This window comes from Ictalurus furcatus, chromosome 1 (assembly GCF_023375685.1).
Source record: "Ictalurus furcatus strain D&B chromosome 1, Billie_1.0, whole genome shotgun sequence".
In the NCBI taxonomy this organism is placed as follows: Eukaryota; Metazoa; Chordata; class Actinopteri; order Siluriformes; family Ictaluridae; genus Ictalurus; species Ictalurus furcatus.
The window spans coordinates 28657909-28677514 of NC_071255.1; the positions used below are offsets into that span (position 1 = coordinate 28657909).

General features: G+C 38.2%; 3 protein-coding genes across 4 annotated transcripts; 2 read left to right on the forward strand and 1 right to left on the reverse strand.

Annotated features, from left to right (window-relative positions):
* LOC128614253 (polyadenylate-binding protein 1A-like) lies at positions 1-3825 on the reverse strand. The gene is made up of 11 exons (XM_053635649.1): positions 3677-3825; positions 3201-3386; positions 2652-2845; positions 2406-2521; positions 2024-2174; positions 1688-1778; positions 1152-1519; positions 945-1032; positions 497-630; positions 332-382; positions 1-129 (listed from the first exon to the last, which is right to left on the reverse strand). The coding sequence occupies exons 2-11, from the start codon at positions 3379-3381 to the stop codon at positions 46-48; spliced, it is 1458 nt and encodes a 485-aa protein (XP_053491624.1). The 5' UTR covers positions 3382-3386; positions 3677-3825; the 3' UTR covers positions 1-45.
* An 8633-nt stretch (positions 3826-12458) lies between these two features.
* LOC128615068 (polyadenylate-binding protein 1-like 2) lies at positions 12459-15185 on the forward strand. Its single transcript, XM_053636947.1, has 7 exons — positions 12459-12673; positions 12962-13147; positions 13396-13589; positions 13720-13835; positions 14061-14211; positions 14457-14547; positions 14716-15185. Exons 2-7 carry the CDS (start codon positions 12967-12969, stop codon positions 14811-14813), a joined length of 831 nt encoding a protein of 276 aa, XP_053492922.1. The 5' UTR covers positions 12459-12673; positions 12962-12966; the 3' UTR covers positions 14814-15185.
* A 345-nt stretch (positions 15186-15530) lies between these two features.
* Positions 15531-17200, forward strand: LOC128615155 (polyadenylate-binding protein 1-like). 2 transcript variants are annotated; one of them, XM_053637122.1, is made up of 5 exons: positions 15531-15926; positions 16028-16115; positions 16428-16561; positions 16678-16728; positions 16923-17016. In XM_053637122.1, exons 1-5 carry the CDS (start codon positions 15924-15926, stop codon positions 17004-17006), a joined length of 360 nt encoding a protein of 119 aa, XP_053493097.1. In that variant the 5' UTR covers positions 15531-15923; the 3' UTR covers positions 17007-17016. The 2 variants fall into 2 exon arrangements, with proteins under 2 accessions (XP_053493097.1, XP_053493020.1); XM_053637045.1 differs by having other exon boundaries at positions 16678-17200.
* Positions 17201-19606: the final 2406 nt, after the last annotated feature.

Here is a 19606-nt window from a genome sequence, read left to right on the forward strand (position 1 = left end):
AGACCAAGACCACTTCATAATATGTACAATATTGGTTGCACTGTTTTATTGTATTGTATTGTATTTATTCTTTCTCTTCTTGTTCTTATTCTTCTTATTGTTGTTGTTAAATAACATCTTCAGGGTTTCCTGAAATAGAAATGCAGAGTGGTTTTAGTCTGTGTGTGTGTGTGTGTGTGTGTGTGTGTGTGTGTGTGTGTGACTGCTTTGTTAATGGAACTTTTTATCCCCGTGTAAACTGTGTTGTGACGATAAATCTAAATATGAAATATTGTTGTGTGTCACATAACCGATTATCATCACATGTCTAGTTTTCATTAAAAATCTTCACCGGCTTGCATCCAGCTTCCCTCGCCTTCAGGAGTGCATCCATTTCATTCACCTGCACACAAACACACACATACACATTTTTATAACAGTTGTAAGAATCAGATACGAAACACTTGGTATATTGAAAAAATGATGTGTGTGTGTGTGTTTGTGTGTGTGTGCTCACCTTGGTACGCAGGAGCTCAGGGTATGCAATCATGTCTATGATCTCAAAGTTGTTCGCATCCTCCAAAAGCATCCAGGTGATCTTGTTAGCCTGAGTCGGGTGGATTTCCTCGACCAGAGGTAACAGGTGATCATCTGTAGAAAGAGAGAGAGAGACAGAGTGTGAGGTGTGTTAGAGAGGAAGAGTGAATGGTGCCAGCCATCCAAATCATGTAAAATGAGCGGGGCTCAGAGGCCAGACTCTTTCTATACACTGTTATTGTGTAACAAAAGCAAGAGGAGTCGAAAGCCGGAGCTTGTAGAAGTTTTAGCTCTACGCAAGGAAACACGTTCCAAACCGTAATGGGGAAGTAAAATAAAGTGTATTAAATCACTGAGTTGCAGAGCAGGAGTGTATATGAGCCATATTTATGTGTGTGTTTGTCTGTGTATATGAGTGTGAGACTCACGCGCCATCTGGATCTGGTCGTCTAAACGAGATGACTCCAACATGTAGATAGTCAGACGCTTCCGATCTGGTGGATATGTGGATACATCCTGCAAACATATTATTATTTTTATTATTATTATTACTACTACTACTACTACTATTATTATTATTATTATTATTATTATTACTCAAAATTATAATTACACAATTAGAGCTTTGTTCTTACCGTTGTGTCCATGTCCTGCTGCACTTCAGTGATGGATATAGAAGGCATTTTAGCTGCATCTGGGGCTTGAGGTGGAGCTGGAACCTCATCTGCAGCTGAATTTAGACCTGAGACACTATCTACAGGTGGAACTGTCTCTACAAAGGGGACACTTAGAAGAGTGTCTACAGGTGGGACACAATCTACAGATTGAACTGTTCCTACAGCTGGCACTGTGTCTGTCACTGGAACAGTACCATCAGGTGTTGGTGTAATGATGGTTGTACACTCTTCATTCAAACATGGTGCCTGACTAATTGATGTGATGGTGCCACCGGTCTGCTGATGCACCGGTACAGGTTGAACCACATCGGGTATATTCTGGACATCTGCATACAGAAAAAAGCACCAAACAAAGACATATAGTTACAGGCTTCATCCTAAACCACATCCTGCTATGCTAGTACTATTCAGCCACTATGCAGCCGTGGAGAGACTGGAACACACACTGTATAACAAATGTAACACTGATATACAATCAGACAGCTGTGACTCACATTGTGACTGGATGGTCTGGGCAGCCCAGAGCAGATCCGGGCGGGGCTCGACCTTCTGGCTGGAGGTGTAAGAGACAGCCAGGTTCTGAGCCTATAAGACAGATACACACAGCCATTAACACACTTTATTTAATCTTTTTTCTCTCAGATCATCATCACAGCTAGCAGATAGCCATATCCAGTTAGCAGTAGCCTCTTGAGGTAACTTGGGGTAGTTAGAAGGAGGTTCTCATTCTTTTGCAGGCAGTGACCCCTTTAACTGCAGTATCTAAATGCAATACTGAATCATTTTAATGTGTACACCACGGGTTGGTAGATGTTCTATATGTTATTAACCTGCATGCTCGCCATCCTCTGCCTGTTCTGATGGGCAGGGTGAGACTGACGTTCCTCTTTCCGCTGGGCCACATCTACGTACAACGGCTTCCAGCCCCAGTGGCCCGTCTGAGCCTTGCGCTCCTCACGGGACTTAAAGCGTTCAATGAAGCTGTAACACAACAGAGGCACTGCTCTTAGTCTTTATGCCTATGCCACCAAAATTACAAGCTGATGTTGGCTGAAATACCCTCATGTGACCAAACAGAACCTTTATATCAACAATATAAGGATTTCAATAAAAATCAAATGGAATTAGTTAAACACAAAAAAAGCAAAAGTAAAGAGAACCCTGACATTAGAACCCAGGCTGCTAAAACGTAGTAGTTTACACATGGCTTACACTTTACGGCCGTTCAACACTTTGGCGTTGAGCCGGTTCATGGCAAAATCCGCTGCCTCTGCAGACTCAAAATGGACGTAGCCGTACCCTTCCGACCCCTTCTCATCACCTACAACCTTCAGGAGAGACACGTCATGTCAACACACAATTAATATTAAACAGAACTAATACAGGACTCTAGTATAAAATGCATGCTAATCACGCTATACAGATGCTATTCAGATCCAAACAGTTCAAAGCCCAAACCTTGCAAGACAGAACCTTCCCAAAGGCCGAGAAGGTGTGAAAAAGGGCCAAGGTGTCAATCGACTTGTCCAGGTTCTTGATGAACAGGTTTCCAACGGTGGAGTTCCTCAGGGATGAATCCCTCTGAGACCACTGGACGCGCATAGGCCGTCCCATAAGGAGCTCAAAATGAAACATTTCCATTGCTCGCTCAGCTGAGGGAAGAAACATGAATTATAGCTCATTCATTTCAATTAAAAAGGCTAGATAAGCTCATGTTCAGAATTATTGGCACCTTTGGTAAAGATGGGTAAGAAAGGTTATGAAAAATGTTTTGGTTGATTAACTTAATCACACTTTTAACTGCAGTATTTATTTTAATAACTTGTAAAAATTAATAGCATTTTCAACAAAGCCTCATGTCATTATAAGGCACATAACTTAAAACAGTAAACAGTAAAATAATGTTGAATTAGACATGTAGACTTTAGTAGGCTATAAACTGGTATAAAATGCAGAAACAGTGTATGGAACAGCGTTCTTCAGTGTTCTGCGTGGTTTGTGTATTACCATCAGCCCGCTGCTCAAAGTTGACAAAAGCGTAGCCGAGTGAGGAACGGGTCCTCCAGTCCCTGCAGAGCCGGATGGAGTGAATGCTGCCTGCAGGGCTGAATGTCCACGCAAGCAAGGCTTCCGTCACCTCAGGGTGCAGATCACCCACATACAGTGAGGCCATCATTTCGTGGTTCATGCTACCTAAAAATTAAATAATCAATCAATCAAACTCTCAGTGATGGAGGAAATCAATAACACTAAACCTACAGTTTTAAACAGACAAACATTAAGTATAGTACACAAAAAATACTTTTCTCCTCGGAAATCGAAAAATCTTAAAACATAAAGGACTAAAGGTTCTTACAGTTCTCAGTACAATAATAAAATTACAGAAAAACAAATAAAAACAGTCTAAAAAGTGTTCAGAATACCAGTTACTATTCAACTATAGGAAAAAAGATTAACTGATAAATTATTACAAGGCTACTTACTACAGATGGTAATGTCCAGGAGTACAAGAGAAATACTGATCGCTGCTAAGTGCTGCTAAGTGCTGCTAGTTGCTGTGTCGCTGGTTACTGAAGGTCTGAATAGATTTCTCTTGTGCAGGAACAGTTTTTGAGTCAGACTGTGATGCAATTCCGCTCACTGTTCCGAATTCTGAATTCTGTAACCATGGTGCTGGTGAACCTGATAGGCTGAATCTCAAGGAACATAGTAAATTAAGTTCAAACTCACTCCAAAACATTCATTTAAATTGAAAATAGCTTTCAATTTTATTATAGAAAAGCTGCATTGAATCCTGTCGGTACACAAAACAGGCCAAGCTGCAATTAATCCCAATTAAAATGCTTTCAGTGATTTGTACATTCTGGAGATATAAAGTGTTTAGATGCAAATACAATTCACAAAACACTAAAACGCAATATTTTATGTATATATACACATTTATACATAAATATTATACAATATTTTATATATGTATACACATTTATACACTGTAAAAAAAAAATAAAAATTTTTTAAAAAACGTGGTAAAACCAGCAGCTGTGGTTGCCAGAACTTTACTGTAAAAAAAATATGGTATCAACGTTTTAAATTGTACGGGATTGCACTTTGTTTACTGTATTTTTTACAGTTCATAACTGTCTAATTTAAAGGTTTATGTTGTAATAATTACAGCTCATAAATGTCTAAATTAAAGGTTTATGTTGTAAAATAGACAGTTATGAACCGTACTTATTACAGCTCATACGTGTCTAATTTAAAGGTTTATGTGGTAAAATAGACAGTTATGAACCATACTTAATACAGCTCATTAAAGGATTATGTTGTACTAATTACAGACAGAAACTACAGTTATAAAATTGTTTACCAAAGGGCACAGGAAACCAGTGTAAAAAATTACAAAAAAAAATTACATTAAATATGTTGGATATTGTGACTCAATCACGTGTTTCACTGTAAAAATTACAAATAACCACTGTAATTTCATTCAGCAATTTCTATGAAAGCATCATACCATCACACTAGATGGAAGCTCAGGCTTTATGAAATATAAGCTACATATTGTGCAGCTGACAAGTGTTTCTTTTACTTTTAAATTGTAATTTTAATAATGCTTTAAACAACGAGAAGCATTTAAGATTAAGATTAAGAGTACTGTTACACTAATTAACAAATATATTAAACTTGCAAGCCTAAATCAAAAACTAATCCATAAAAGACTAAGACATCAATGTGGTCCCAAGTATTTTTAATTAAGACCAGCAAGAAATTAAGGAGATACAGTATGCTGTATTACTGATTTTTTTGTTTGTTTTTGAATAGAAGTAGGCAGTGGTTTAAACAAAACACAAATGGTCCAGTTAGTCCAGACGGTAGAAGTTATAACATTACTCTTACTACTCTACAGGCATTTTCAACAGAGCTTATTTAAAGTTAAGTAAAGGTTCAATAAACCTGATAAATAAAAAGGTTCACTGCAAGAACAAAGATCAAAGAGAAAAGTGAATGTTTACATACATTGTTCTACTTAACATCCTACGAGGAAAATCCTTCACAGAAAAACAGTGATTACAGACTCCATGATTTACTATAACATAACCTCAATAAATAATTTAAAACAGCACATCATGTAAAAAAACAAAAAACAGAACAAATCACAAAATTTTATCCAGTTGTTTTATTGACCAGCAAACTTGCTGTCTTGTGGTTACAACACGTCAATAACACGTTCCCTGTTAATTCAATATAACCAAAACTTAGTTCAGCTTTACCATGTCTCTCACCACTCATGATCCGAAAGGTCTGAGATTAAGGTGAAGACTCTTGGGTTCACTGGAAGTCGCTTTTTGTTCTTCTTCTCCTTGACTTTTGTGCCCTTCTCAGGATTTATAATGAAAAAACACCTTGGAAAAGAATGAATTATTGTGAAAATTCTGTAAATTAACCTACATAGTAAATGAACCCCGCCTCCACCCAAATAAAAACTTCTATGCATACCTTTGCAGGAACTCAAGCACTGAGGCCAATTCTGAAGGGTAGTGAATGTTAAACCAGTAATAAGTACCAAACATCAGACAGACAGCAGAGATGAATGTGGGAATGTCATCATTCACAATCCTGCAGTCCACACTCTGCATGAATCGAACACTTGCATAGCAGGAGAGTCCTGTGGATAAAACAAAATTTCAAAAATATATTTGAAATATATACACATACACCTGAAGTTGTATACAAATGTATATACACATATATATACACAGATAGATAGGCAGAAACAAATAAATAGATAGACAGACAGATATACAGATGGACAGATAGACAGACAGACAGACAGACAGACAGATAGAGGGGTGCTAGAAGGTTTGTGAATGCTTTAGAATTTTCTATATATCTGTATAAATATGACCTAAAACATCATCAGCTTTTCACACAAGTCCTAAAAGTAGATAAATGGAACCCAATTAACAATTGAGACGAAAGATATTATACATGGTCATTTCTTTATTGAGGCAAATGATCCAATATTATATATCTGTGAGTGGCAAAAGTACGTGAAACTCTAGGATTAGCGGTTAATTTGAAAGTGAAATTAGACTCAGGTGTTTTCAATTAATGATGATAATCAGGTGAGCGCCATGTTTTATTTAAAGAACAGGGATCTATCAAAGTCTGATCTTCACAACACATGTTTGTGGAAGTGTATCATAGCACAAACAACGGAGATTCTGAGGACCTCAGAAAAAGAGTTGTTGATGCTCATCAGGCTGGAAAAGGTTACAAAACCCATCTCTAAACAGTTTGGACTCCCCCAATCCACAGTCAGACAGATTGTGTACATATGGAGGAAATTTATGACCATTATTCCCCTCCCCAGGAGTGGGCCACCAACAAAGATCACTCCAAGAGCAAGACATGTAACAGTCCCCAAGGTCACAAAGGAACCCAGGGTAAATTCTAAGCAACTAAAGGTCTCTCTCTCATTGGATAAAGTTCATGTTCATGAATCCATCAACAGGAGAACACTGAACAGCAATAATATGCATGGCAGGGTTACAAGGAAAAAGCCACTGCTCTTCAAAAATAACATTGCTGCCCTTCTGCAGTTTGTCAAACATGGTGGTGGTAGTATCATGGTTTGGGCCTGTTTTGCTGCATCTGGTGCAGGACAACTTGCCGTCATTGATGGAGCAATGCATTCTGAATTATACCAGCAAATTCTAAAGGAAAATATCAGGACATCTGTCTGTGAACCAAAGCTCAAGTAAAATTTGGCCATGCAGCAAGACAATAACCCTACGCACACAAGTTGTTTGACCAAACAATGGTTAAAGAACAAAAAAGTTAATGTTTTGGAATAGCCAAGTCAAAGTTCTGACCTTAATCCAAGAGAAATGTTGTGGAAGGACCTGAAGCAAGCAGTTCATGTGAGGAAACCCACCAGCATTCCAGAGTTGAAGCTGTTCTTTACTGAGGAATGGGCTAAAATTCCTCCAAGCCGATGTGCAGGACTGATGAACAGTTACCGCATACGTTTAGATGCAGTTATTGATGCACAAGGGGGTCACACCAGATACTGAAAGCAAAGGTTCACATACTTTTGCAACTTATTTGCACAAGGTGTGCTTGACTGGAACACATGAAATACCTGAACTGGGTAGGGGCAGAAAATTAATTAAATACCTGGATGGAGCAGAAAAAGGAAGCTATCAACGGCTGCAAGCAGATTTCTGAGAAGGCAGGTTGAGAAAAACCCTCGAGTGACTGCAAAAGATAAGGAGCAGGACTTGTTGGCAACAGGCACTGAGGTTTCAGTGAGCATAGTAAGGTGCGTATTAAATACATGTCAGAACTCCAAGACGTACACCACTACTAACCCAAAAGCACAAGAAGTGTCATCTCAAAATCATATAAATCAGCCACAGAAGTTTTGGGATTCTGTTCTCTGGAGCGATGAAACAAAACTGGAACCTTTTGGCACGACGGATCAGTGTTATGTCTGGAGGAAGAAGAATGAAGAAAGAACATTTTGTCCACAGTCAAGCATGGTGGTGGCTCGGTGATGCTCTGGGGCTGCTTTGCATCCTCTGGCACTGGAAACCTGCAGCGTGTGGAAGGCAAGATGGATTCATTGTAGTATCAGGAAATCCTAGGAGAAAACATCATGCCATCTGTAAGGAAGCTGAACCTTGGACCTTCCAACAGGACAATGATCCCAAGCATACCTCAAATTCCACCAAGGCTTTGTTGCAGAAGAAGTCCTGGAAGATTCTACAGGGTCATCACAGTCGCCTGACTTGAACCCCATAAAAAGTCTCTGCTGGGATTTGAAGAAGGCGGTTGCAGCACGCAAACCCAAGAATATTACTGATTTGAACTGGAGGCCATTGCTCATGAGGAATGGGTAAGATTCCTCAGGAACGCTGCTAGAAGCTATGCATCTCGTTTGCAGCAGGTCATAACAGCAAAAGGGTGCTCCAAGTACTAAAGATGCTTGCCATGAAGGGGCTGAATAATTTTGAAACTGGAAATAGCATTATAAGTTGCATTTCCAGTTGAATTTGGGGAAACCACTTGCAGAATTCGTTGTGTTGAACCATTTCAGATGCTTTAGTTTGATTTGTTCATTGCAAATAGCTGAAAGTCTGTAAATTTTGACAATAAACCTGATTTGCAATGGGGGTCGAATAATTTTTATTGCAACTATATATAGACCACTGCAAAATTATCTGGAGTTTCTCTGGATTTACTATTTATAGGTATGTGTGTGTAAAATTAACATTTTTGTTTCATTCTATAAATTACTGACAATATTGTTATTTAGAATCTGGAAGAAATGTTAAATATGCCGTCTTTTCAGACCTCAAATAATACAAAGAAAACAACTCATATTCATTTTTAAAACAACAAAATAATGTTAACTGAGGAGGAGTTCAGACATCAGTATTTGGTGGAATATCCCTGATTTTCAATCACAGCTTTCATGCATCTTGGCATGCTCCCCATCAGTCTTTTTCATTGCTGTTTGGGGACATTATGCAACTCCTCGTGCAAAATTCAAGCAGCTCAGCTTTGTTGCCTTGTGAGAACCCATCTCTCTCTTGATCACATTCCAGAGTTTTTCAAATGGGGTTTCAGGTCTGGAGATTGGCCATGACAGGGTCTAGATCCGGTGGTCTTCCATCCACATAGGATGCATGAATCAAGCCAGGCACAAGGTTATTCTGGAAGAAAACGTTCCCAAACTCTGAGAATTGCCCAAGGACACTTCCACATGTGGAGTCATGTGGGCCGGGAATAGAACCGCCAACCCTACGATTAGTGGACAACCCGCTCTACCACCTGAGCCACAGCCGCCATGGACTAGTGGAGAGCAGGCCAAGACGCATGAAATTTGTGATTGAAAATAAGGGTTATTCCACCAAATATTTATTTTTGAACTCTTCCTAACAGAACAGAATTGTGTTGTTTAAAAATGAATATGAACTAATTTTCTTTGCATTATAATTCTGAAAATAGAGCATATTTAACTTTTTTGACCAGTTGTCATTTTCAATAAATAAATGCTCCAAATTACAACATTTCTCCCAGATTCTAAATAACAATATTGTCAGTAGTTTATAGAATAAAACAAGAGAAACTGATAATTTTGCAGCAGTCTCTTAAATTTTTCTTCCAGAGCTACACAGGTATATTGATATAATTAGTTCATCATGATCAACCAAAACAGATCTGCATTGTAATAATACTACTAGTATAAGATTGGGGGTGCCATCATAAAAATTGTACTTACCACACACACACACACAACAAAGCATGGGGTCACAGGAAGGTCTTCCAACCCTACATCCTTAGTGAGGCATGCTTTTCCACATAATGAAAGAGGAGTTGCTCTTTCTCATCAAAATAGGAGAGGAGGAGAAGAATTGTGTCTTTCACATCTTCTGAGCATCCGTTCCCCTGTCCTCTCATAACTTGTAGTTTTGTAGCAACCTGTAAGACACGCTTGTTCTTGATTGTGCAAACTTTCCTTATGAAGTCCGTCCAGCAGCCTTTTCACTTTTCTATCAATGCTACTCAGGAAGGTCTTTTTAAGTGGTATACCTGTGAGCTCTTTAAAGTGGACTTCCATGCCACTCTCCTAAAACAAATAAGGCCATTCTTCAATGAGGGCTTTAATGTCTGCTCTTTGTTGATATCCTTTCATTGACTGTAGTATGTAGACTTCATACTACCTTCATACTTCATGAGAACTTTCACCTCTTCTTGATTCGAGTCAGTTTTTTGTGAGAGACTCTTCATCTGCTCTTTCTTCAACTGCTGACTTTAAGCAGTTTCACTGAGAGGCATAAATTTAACTTCCCAGTTAATGTATCCATATGTATCTTGAACTGCAGCTCTTCTTTCAGGTGGCAGTTCCTCAGTGTCACATTCACCTGAATTGTGAAAACGCTTTCTTATTTTCGGTGTGTTGAACCGTCTCGCAATTTCCACTCTGGCTTGAAATTGCTTGATCAAGGAGTAGTATCCAGGACCAATCACTGACTCTTCAATCACATCTTGCAAAGACTTTGGATACTTTGCAACCATCCTTTTGGCAACTTCTGTTAAATTCTTCTTACTTTGACAAACACTAACTTTCATCATTGCCTTAACAGCAGTCCTTACCATTTCCCTGCACAAACGAGGACTTGGCCTTTTCTGTCTCTCAAGGGCCTGCATTAATTCCTCCGGAAACTTTTTCCATGGAATTTCGAAACTGTCTACCCAGTTCACAGTAGGAGGGGAGCAAGTGTTGGAGGATGAGCAGAAAGAACTCTGGGACAGGGAAGATGCTTGAGATGAATAGACTGGTTGCTTCAAGGGGGCTGAACTTTGTGCTGTAAAAATTTTTTTTTTTAAAAGAAAAGAAAAAGCGTCAGTGATATGTACTTAGTTAGAACAGGTATAATTCACACAAAATTTATATTCTGTCATCATTTACTTACCCTCAGGTCATTCCAAATCAGATATTTGTTTGGAATGACAAGAGGATGAGTAAGTAACTTTTATTTTCAGGTACTCAACAATTTCTTTAATTGTTGTGACCAATTTTACCCCACTGTTAAACAAAAACATAAAATGATAAATAAAATTTTAGAATAAAAATGTGACAACATATTTGATATTTGGTTTGTCCAACCATAAAGGTCTTTGTAATTGAAACAAATACATGGACTTATTGCTCTCCTTCAAAGCTGAAATAAATTTTCTGGCTTGAATGGCCTCAGTACAGCAACCAGATCTGATTCCTCAAGAAATGTTAAATCTTCTGGGGTCTCCACTCCAAGTGATTTTAAGGTGTCTTCAAGAGATTGTTTTAGTTGTGACTGGGAGGTCAGGTCATCCAGCAGCAAGGGTAATGCTAATGTTTGGAATGCTCAGCTCTGATTCACCCATTTATGAAAAACAACCAAATAAGAATAATTAACATGAATAAACCACGTGTGGAAAAAAAAAATAGAGCCACAATCACCTTCAGTGTGATAACACACAGAGCTTCAATGGAATTACTAGTTTCTCATTCATCATATATGATGTTAAAGGATAGAAATCTGCCAGGTCATTGATGCTCACACATTGCATTACTTTGGTCTGTTTTTTTTTTCTTTCTCTTTTTTTCTTTTCAATTCATGCAGACTGTACTCAAGAATTAACTCTGCTACACATTTTCTCAGCAGAAAATGAACTTCATCTTTTATTACATCTTTGGTAGCAACATGTGTATCTGTCTTTTTATGTCTACGGTAAAAAAAAAAAATGAGCCTTGAGAGTATTAACCAATCAAACTCTTTGCCCATTGGAGCGAAAGCGTACGCTGCATTTTGATTGGATGATGCTCAAGCGTCATCTTTTAAATACTTGCGGAATTTGTTTTCTCATCTTGAAATATATCCCTGAGTACAGAGACAAAAACCTTGACTTTCAATATATTTTGTTTCAAACAAACATGTTTTCGACATTAAAAAAACGTGAGCTGCTTATAATCAGTGTAGGAAAGCTGTTTTTCAATCAAGTTATTAAGTTACTTAATACTTTATCGTAAAAAAAATAAGGTATCAACGTTTTAAGTTGTACGGGATTGCACGTTGTTTACTGTATTTTTTACAGTTCATAACTGTTTAATTTAAAGGTTTATGTTGCAATAATTACAGCTCAGTAATACAGGCCAATTCTGAAGGGTAGTGAATGTTAAACCAGTATTAAGTACCAAACATCAGACAGACAGCAGAGATGAATGTTCGGTTCGGTTGCCGAACATTCGGTGCATCAGTAATTATTATTATTATTATTATTATTATTATTATTATCCATCCATCCATCCATCCATCCATCTTCTACCGCTTACTCCTTTTCAGGGTCACGGGGAACCTGGAGCCTATCCCAGGGACCATCGGGCACAAGGCGGGGTACACCCTGGACAGGGTGCCAGTCCATCGCAGGGCACAATCACATACACACTCACACACCCATTCATATTATTATTATTATTATTATTATTATTATTATTATTATATCTGTCTAAACACTTTATATCCCCAGAATGTACAAATCACTGAAAGCATTTTAATTGGGATTAATTGCGGCTTGGCCTGTTTTGTGTACCGACAGTATTCAGTGCAGCTTTTCTATAATAAAATTGAAAGCTATTTTGAATTTAAATGAATGTTTTGGAGTGAGTTTGAACTTAATTTACTATGTTCCTTGAGACTCAGCTGATCAGGTTCACCAGCACCATGGTTACAGAATTCAGAATGCAGAATTCAGAATTCAGAATTCGGAACAGTGAGTGGAATTGCATCACAGTCCGACTCAAATGCTGTTCCTGCACAAGAGAAATCTATTCAGACCTTCAGTGACCAGGAACACAGCAACTAGCAGCAGTTAGCAGCACTTAGCAGCGATCAGTATTTCTCTTGTACTCCTGGACATTACCATCTGTAGTAAGTAGCCTTGTAATAATTTATCAATTAATCTTTTTTCTTATAGTTGAATAGTAACTGGTATTCTGAACACTTTTTAGACCGTTTTTATTTGTTTTTCTGTAATTTTATAAATGTACTGAGAACTGTAAGAACCTTTAATCCTTTATGTTTTAAAATTTTTCGATTTCCGAGGAGAAAAGTATTTTTTGTGTACTATACTTAATGTTTTTCTTTAAAACTGTAGGTTTAATATTATTGATTTCCTCCATCACTGAGAGTTTGATTGATTGATTATTTAATTTTTAGGTAGAATGAACCACGAAATGATGGCCTCACTGTATGTGGGTGATCTGCACCCCGAGGTGACGGAAGCCTTGCTTGCGTGGACGTTCAGCCCTGCAGGCCGCATTCACTCCATCCGGCTCTGCAGGGACTGGAGGACCCGTTCCTCACTCGGCTACGCTTTTGTCAACTTTGAGCAGCGGGCTGACGGTAATACACAAACCTGTTTTAAGTTATGTGCCTTATAATGACATGTAGGTTTTGTTGAAAATGTTATTAATTTTTACAAGTTATTAAAATAAATACTGCAGTTAAAAGTGCAATTAAGTTAATTAACCAAAGCATTTTTCATAACCTTTCTTACCCATCTTTACCAAAGGTGCCAATAATTCTGAATATGAGCTTATCTAGCCTTTTTAATTGAAATGAATGAGTTGTAATTCATTTTGTTCCCTCAGCTGAACGAGCAATGGAAATGTTTCATTTTGAGCTCCTTATGGGACGGCCTATGCGCGTCCAGTGGTCTCAGAGGGATAAATCCCTGAGGAACTCCACCGTTGGAAACCTGTTCATCAAGAACCTGGACAAGTCAATTGACACCTTGGCCCTTTTTCACACCTTCTCGGCCTTTGGGAAGGTCCTGTCTTGCAAGGTTCGTGCTTTGAACTGTTTGGATCTGAATAGCATCTGTAGAGCGTGATTAGCATGCATTTTATACTAAAGTCCTGTATTAGTTCTGTTTAATATAAATTGTGTGTTGACATGACGTGTCTCTCCTGAAGGTTGTAGGTGATGAGAAGGGGTCGGAAGGGTATGGCTACGTCCATTTTGAGTCTGCAGAGGCAGCGGATTTTGCCATGAACCGGCTCAACGCCAAAGTGTTGAACGGCCGTAAAGTGTAAGCCATGTGTAAACTACTACATTTTAGCAGCCTGGGTTCTAATGTCAGGGTTCTCTTTTGCTCTTTTGTGTTTAACTAATTCCATTTGATTTTTATTGAAATCCTTATATTGTTGATATAAAGGTTCTGTTTGGTCACATGAGGGTATTTCAGCCAACATCAGCTTGTAGTTTTGGTGGCATAGGCATAAAGACTAAGAGCAGTGCCTCTGTTGTGTTACAGCTTCATTGAACGCTTTAAGTCCCGTGAGGAGCGCAAGGCTCAGACGGGCCACTGGGGCTGGAAGCCGTTGTACGTGGATGTGGCCCAGCGGAAAGAGGAACGTCAGGCTTACCCTGCCCATCAGAACAGGCAGAGGATGGCGAGCATACAGGTTAATAACATATAGAACATCTACCAACCCGTGGTGTACACATTTAAATGATTCAGTATTGTATTTAGATATTGCAGTTAAAGGGTTCACTGCCTGCAAAATAATGAGAACCCCCTTCTAACTACCCCAAGTTACCTCAAGAGGCTACTGCTAACTGGATATGGCTATCTGCTAGCTGTGATGATGATCTGAGAGAAAAAAGATTAAATAAAGTGTGTTAATGGCTGTGTGTATCTGTCTTACAGGCTCAGAACCTGGCTGTCTCTTACACCCCCAGCCAGAAGGTCGAGCTCCGCCCGGATCTGCTCTGGGCTGCCCAGACCATCCAGACACAATGTGAGTCACAGCTGTCTGATTGTATATCAGTGTTACATGTGTTATACAGCGTGTGTTCCAGTCTCTCCACGGCTGCATAGTTTCTGAATAGTATTAGCATAGCAGGATATGGTTTAGGATGAAGCCTGTAACTATATGTCTTTGTTTGGTGCTTTTTTCTGTATGCAGATGTCCAGAATATACCCGATGAGGTTCAACCTGTACCGGTGCATCAGCAGACCGGTGGCACCATCACATCAACTACTCCAGGCACCATGTTTGAATGAAGAGTGTACAACCATCATTACACCAACACCTGATGGTACTGTTCCAGTGACAGACACAGTGCCAGCTGTAGGAACAGTTCAATCTGTACATAGTGTCCCAGCTGTAGACACACCCACACCGGGTGAAGCAAATATGACAGAAATATGTTACATGTAAAAAAAAAAGTATATTATTCTATATTTTTAGCATACTCTGTTTTTCCACACAATTGTATTAGTGCCTGTAAATGAAAAGTACCAAATATAATATTTAAGAAATATTACCAGGCCCTAACACACACATTGGTATTGTGGTTTTTAGGACTCTCCATAATATATTCTGTACTGTACAAACTTTACATTCGTAATAAAAAGTATGTGAACCCTTTGGAATTAGTTGGTTTCCTGCATTAATTTGTCATAAAATGTCATCTGATCTTCATCAAAGTCACAAGTATAGACAAACACAATGTGCTTCAGCTAACAACACTCAAGCAATTATAATCTTTCATGTCTTTATTGAACACATCCCATTAAACATTCACAGTGCTGTGGAAAAATTAAATGAACTTTGTAAGTGACTACCTTGTCGTTACCTGGATGATCCACAACTGTTTTTTAGTTTTGTGATAGTTGTTCATGAGTCCCATGTTTGTCCTGAGCAGTTAAACTGCCCACTGTTCTTCAGAAAAATCCTCCAGGTCCTGCACTTTCTTTGGTTTTCCAGCATCTTCTGCATATTTGACCGGTTTCCATTAAGATACATTAAGAACTGGGGGTGTAAACTTTTCCCTTACTTTTTCCACAGCAACTAGTCAGGCACCATGTTTGAATGAAGAGTGTACAACCATCATTACACCAACACCTGATGGTACTGTTCCAGTGACAGACACAGTGCCAGCTATAGGAACAGTTCAATCTGTAGATAGTGTCCCAGCTGTAGACACTCTTCCAAGTGCAGACACGCTTCCGTCTCTGGAAAGTGTCCCCTTTGTAGAGACAGTGCCACCTGTAGATAGTGTCTTGGGTCTAAATTCAGTTGCTGATGAGGTTCCAGCTCCACCTCAAGCTCCAGATGCAGCTGAACTGCCTTCCACATCCATCAGTGAAGTGCAGCAGTACAAGGACACAATGGTAAGAACAAAGCTCTAATTGTGTAATTATAATTTTGAGTAATAATAATAATAGTAGTAATAATAATAATAATAATAATAATAATAATAATATGTTTGCAGGATGTACCCACATATCCACCAGCTGGGAAGCGTCTGACTATCTACATGTTGGAGTCATCTCGTTTAGACGACCAGATCCAGATGACGCGTGAGTCTCACACTCATATACACAGACAAACACACACATAAATATGGCTCATATACACTCCTGCTCTGCAACTCAGTGATTTAATACACTTTATTTTACTTCCCCATTATGGTTTGGAACGTGTTTCCTTGCGTAGAGCTAAAACTTCTACAAGCTCCGGCTTTCAACTCCTCTTGCTTTTGTTACACAATAACAGTGTATAGAAGGAGTCTGGCCTCTAAGCCCCGCTCATTTTACATGATTTGGATGGCTGGCACCATTCACTCTTCCTCTTTAACACACCTCACACTCTGTCTCTCTCTCTTTCTACAGATGATCACCTGTTACCTCTGGTCGAGGAAATCCACCCAACTCAGGCTAACAAGATCACCTGGATGCTTTTGGAGGATGCGAACAACTTTGAGATCATAGACACGATTCCATACCCTGAGCTCCTGCGTACCAAGGTGAGCACACACACACACACACACACACACACCATTTTTTTCAATATACCAAGTGTTTCGTATCTGATTTTTACAACTGTTGATATTAAAATGTGTATGTGTGTGTTTGTGTGCAGGTGGATGAAATGGATGCACTCCTGAAGGCGAGGGAAGCTGGATGTAAGCCGGTGAGGATTTTTAATGAAAACTGGACATGTGCTGATAATCGGTTATGTGACACACAACAATATTTCATATTTAGATTTATCGTCACAACACAGTTTACACGGGGATAAAAAGTTCCATTAATAAAGCAGTCACACACACACACACACACACACACACACACACAGACTAAAACCACTCTGCATTTCTATTTCAGGAAACCCTGAAGATGTTATTTAACAACAACAATAAGAAGAATAAGAACAAGAAGAGAAAGAATAAATACAATACAATACAATAAAACAGTGCAACCAATATTGTACATATTATGAAGTGGTCTTGGTCTTGATTATTGTCCTTTATTTAGAATTTAAAGATTGTAAATGAATTAGCTCCAGAATGTTAAAATCTTAAGCATTAACTGAGAAGAATTAACGTCACAGAGTCAGAACTCACAGAGATTACGTTGTAAATGGCTGAGTTAGTTAAAGAACGAAGATTTCACCTGATTGCTGAGACTTTGTCAGAAACGGGGGAATATTCTTCAAATAGTATCTTGTCAAATCTGAGAATAACTTCTCTAATAGACCATGAGCACCCTAGTTATCTCAGAAATCTGAAATGATCTTAAATCTGAATGTTCATAACATTAGATCAGGGACTTCACTAGAGATTTATTCATTTTTATTCATTTATTCAGAAATAAGGTTATTTTTGGTCAAGGTATACCTGTCTATATAATTTGTGTTAGAGACTGATCTGATATGACTTACTTAAATTATATCAAAATTAAAGTCCACTTTGTTCACATCCATCCAATACCAACAAAAGGGGAAAATGGCTGTTCTATGTAGCCAAAATACTTTGGGGATTTTATTTAGAGAGAAAGTGAGTGAGTGAGACAGAAAGTGAGTGAGTGAGTGAGACAGAAAGTGAGTGAGTGAGTGAGACAGAAATCAACATTACATTACTGCACATTGTCTTTGTTAATTACATTAACTACATTTACATTGGCAGTTATAATCGAGTTACTGTGTAGTCGAGCTACACTCTTATTTGTCTGTCCGAGCATACATGACACGATGCGTAATCGAATGATTGAGACAGTTTGGTGCGATCCCTTGTGTTGCACATTACCTTTTGTAATGATCTGGGAGCATTTCCCTTTAAGACCAGGAGTCAGGAGTGCAAATGCACATTTGCTGAGGGGTATGCAAGATCAGAGTTGGTGCCCTCAAATCCCTCCCACCCCCTTCCCACTCCCCCCACCCACAGGAACAGTGAAGATGAAGTAAATATGACAGAAATATGTTACATATAACAAAAGTATATAATCCTATATTTTTATATACTATACTCTGTTTTTTCCACACAATTGTTTTAGTGCCTGTAAATGAAAAGTACTAAATTTTGTATATTAAGCATAGTATATAGTATATAGTATATGAAGCAATGTTGGTTAAGCAGACATGATTCTGTACTAGATAGTGTAAAGTTTCACATTGCAAATATCATGGATGTTTGAAACATTGTTCATCCCTTGAACAAGACTCTTAACCATCAGCTACTGAGCTCTTTGCCTGAATTGGAGCATCTTGCTTCTAAATGAATACTAGCCATTCAAAAATCATCTTTCCTATTATACTGTAGAGTTATTTTTTTTTAACTAGAACAGTGACAGCCAGGTAATAAAACATACAGTACTGTGCAAAAGTCTTAGACACATGCAAAGAAATGCTGTAGAGCAAAGATGCCTTCAAAAATAATGAAATGAAATGTTTCTACATGAATAAAAATACTATAAAGAGCAGTAAACAGTAATAAATTAAACAAACTCAATATTTGGTGTGACGACCCTTTGTTAAAAAAAAAGTAATCTCAGGTACAGTTTGTGCAGTTTTATAAGGAAATGAGCTGTAAGTTTTATTGAGCGTCTTGCAGAACCAGACACAGTTCTTCTGGAAACTTTGTCTGTCGCACTTGCTTCTTATTTTTGCACCAAAATCCAGCAGCCTTCATTGTGTGTTTTTTTTTTGTTGTCTGAAACGTGCCTCTTACATAATATGCTGCTTTCTTTACTGACATACAAACACTTTTCTGTAACATTTCATTTAATTTCATGTTTTGAAATCTAAAATGTTTGTGTACTGACTCAATAATGTAGAAGTCATAAAATAAAAATCTGTAACAAAGTTTGTACTAAAAAAAAAAGGGTGCCTAGACTTTTGCACAGTACTGTACATTTTCACCAACATATTTTGATCAGATACTCTTATTCCATATCAGTTGATCCCCTAGACCCCCAACCTCATGTCTGGGATAAATGACCCATTTGTCCCCCATGTTGTTGGGGGTCCCCCTAGAGTTACTACAATGCTGAACCGGCCTCTTAATTAAAACCACGCTAGTACAATTTAGAGTAATGTTCTTGTTTTCAAATACATTAAATGAAAATGCTTGTTCATTTTTGAGGCTTTCGTTCCCTGTACCTTTTGTCATCCCTGCTACCAGCAGCGGCTATCATAAACAATACAAACGAACAAAAAAAATGTTAACACTTTTCACTGAAGAATACGTTATTACAAACTGAGAACTTTTCTGTAATCCCTGTATGAAATTGAAATATATTCACGGATCAATTTATGACAGTGATTTAATGTCTCTTAATGACTAAAGGATATTATGATGACGCTATGTGTTACACATTACTGTTCTTTCTGTTCTTAAAATATTTCACACTTAAAATGTACATTAATAAAGCATGTGTCTTGGCTTATATTTCCTGCCTAGTCTTCATACGTGATTAAATCAAATCAATTAATAACGGATTCAAATTTTAGACCCTATAAAAAAGCTCAGGTAGAAGTACAAGATTAAAACAATAGCCCCATCTGCTGGAGA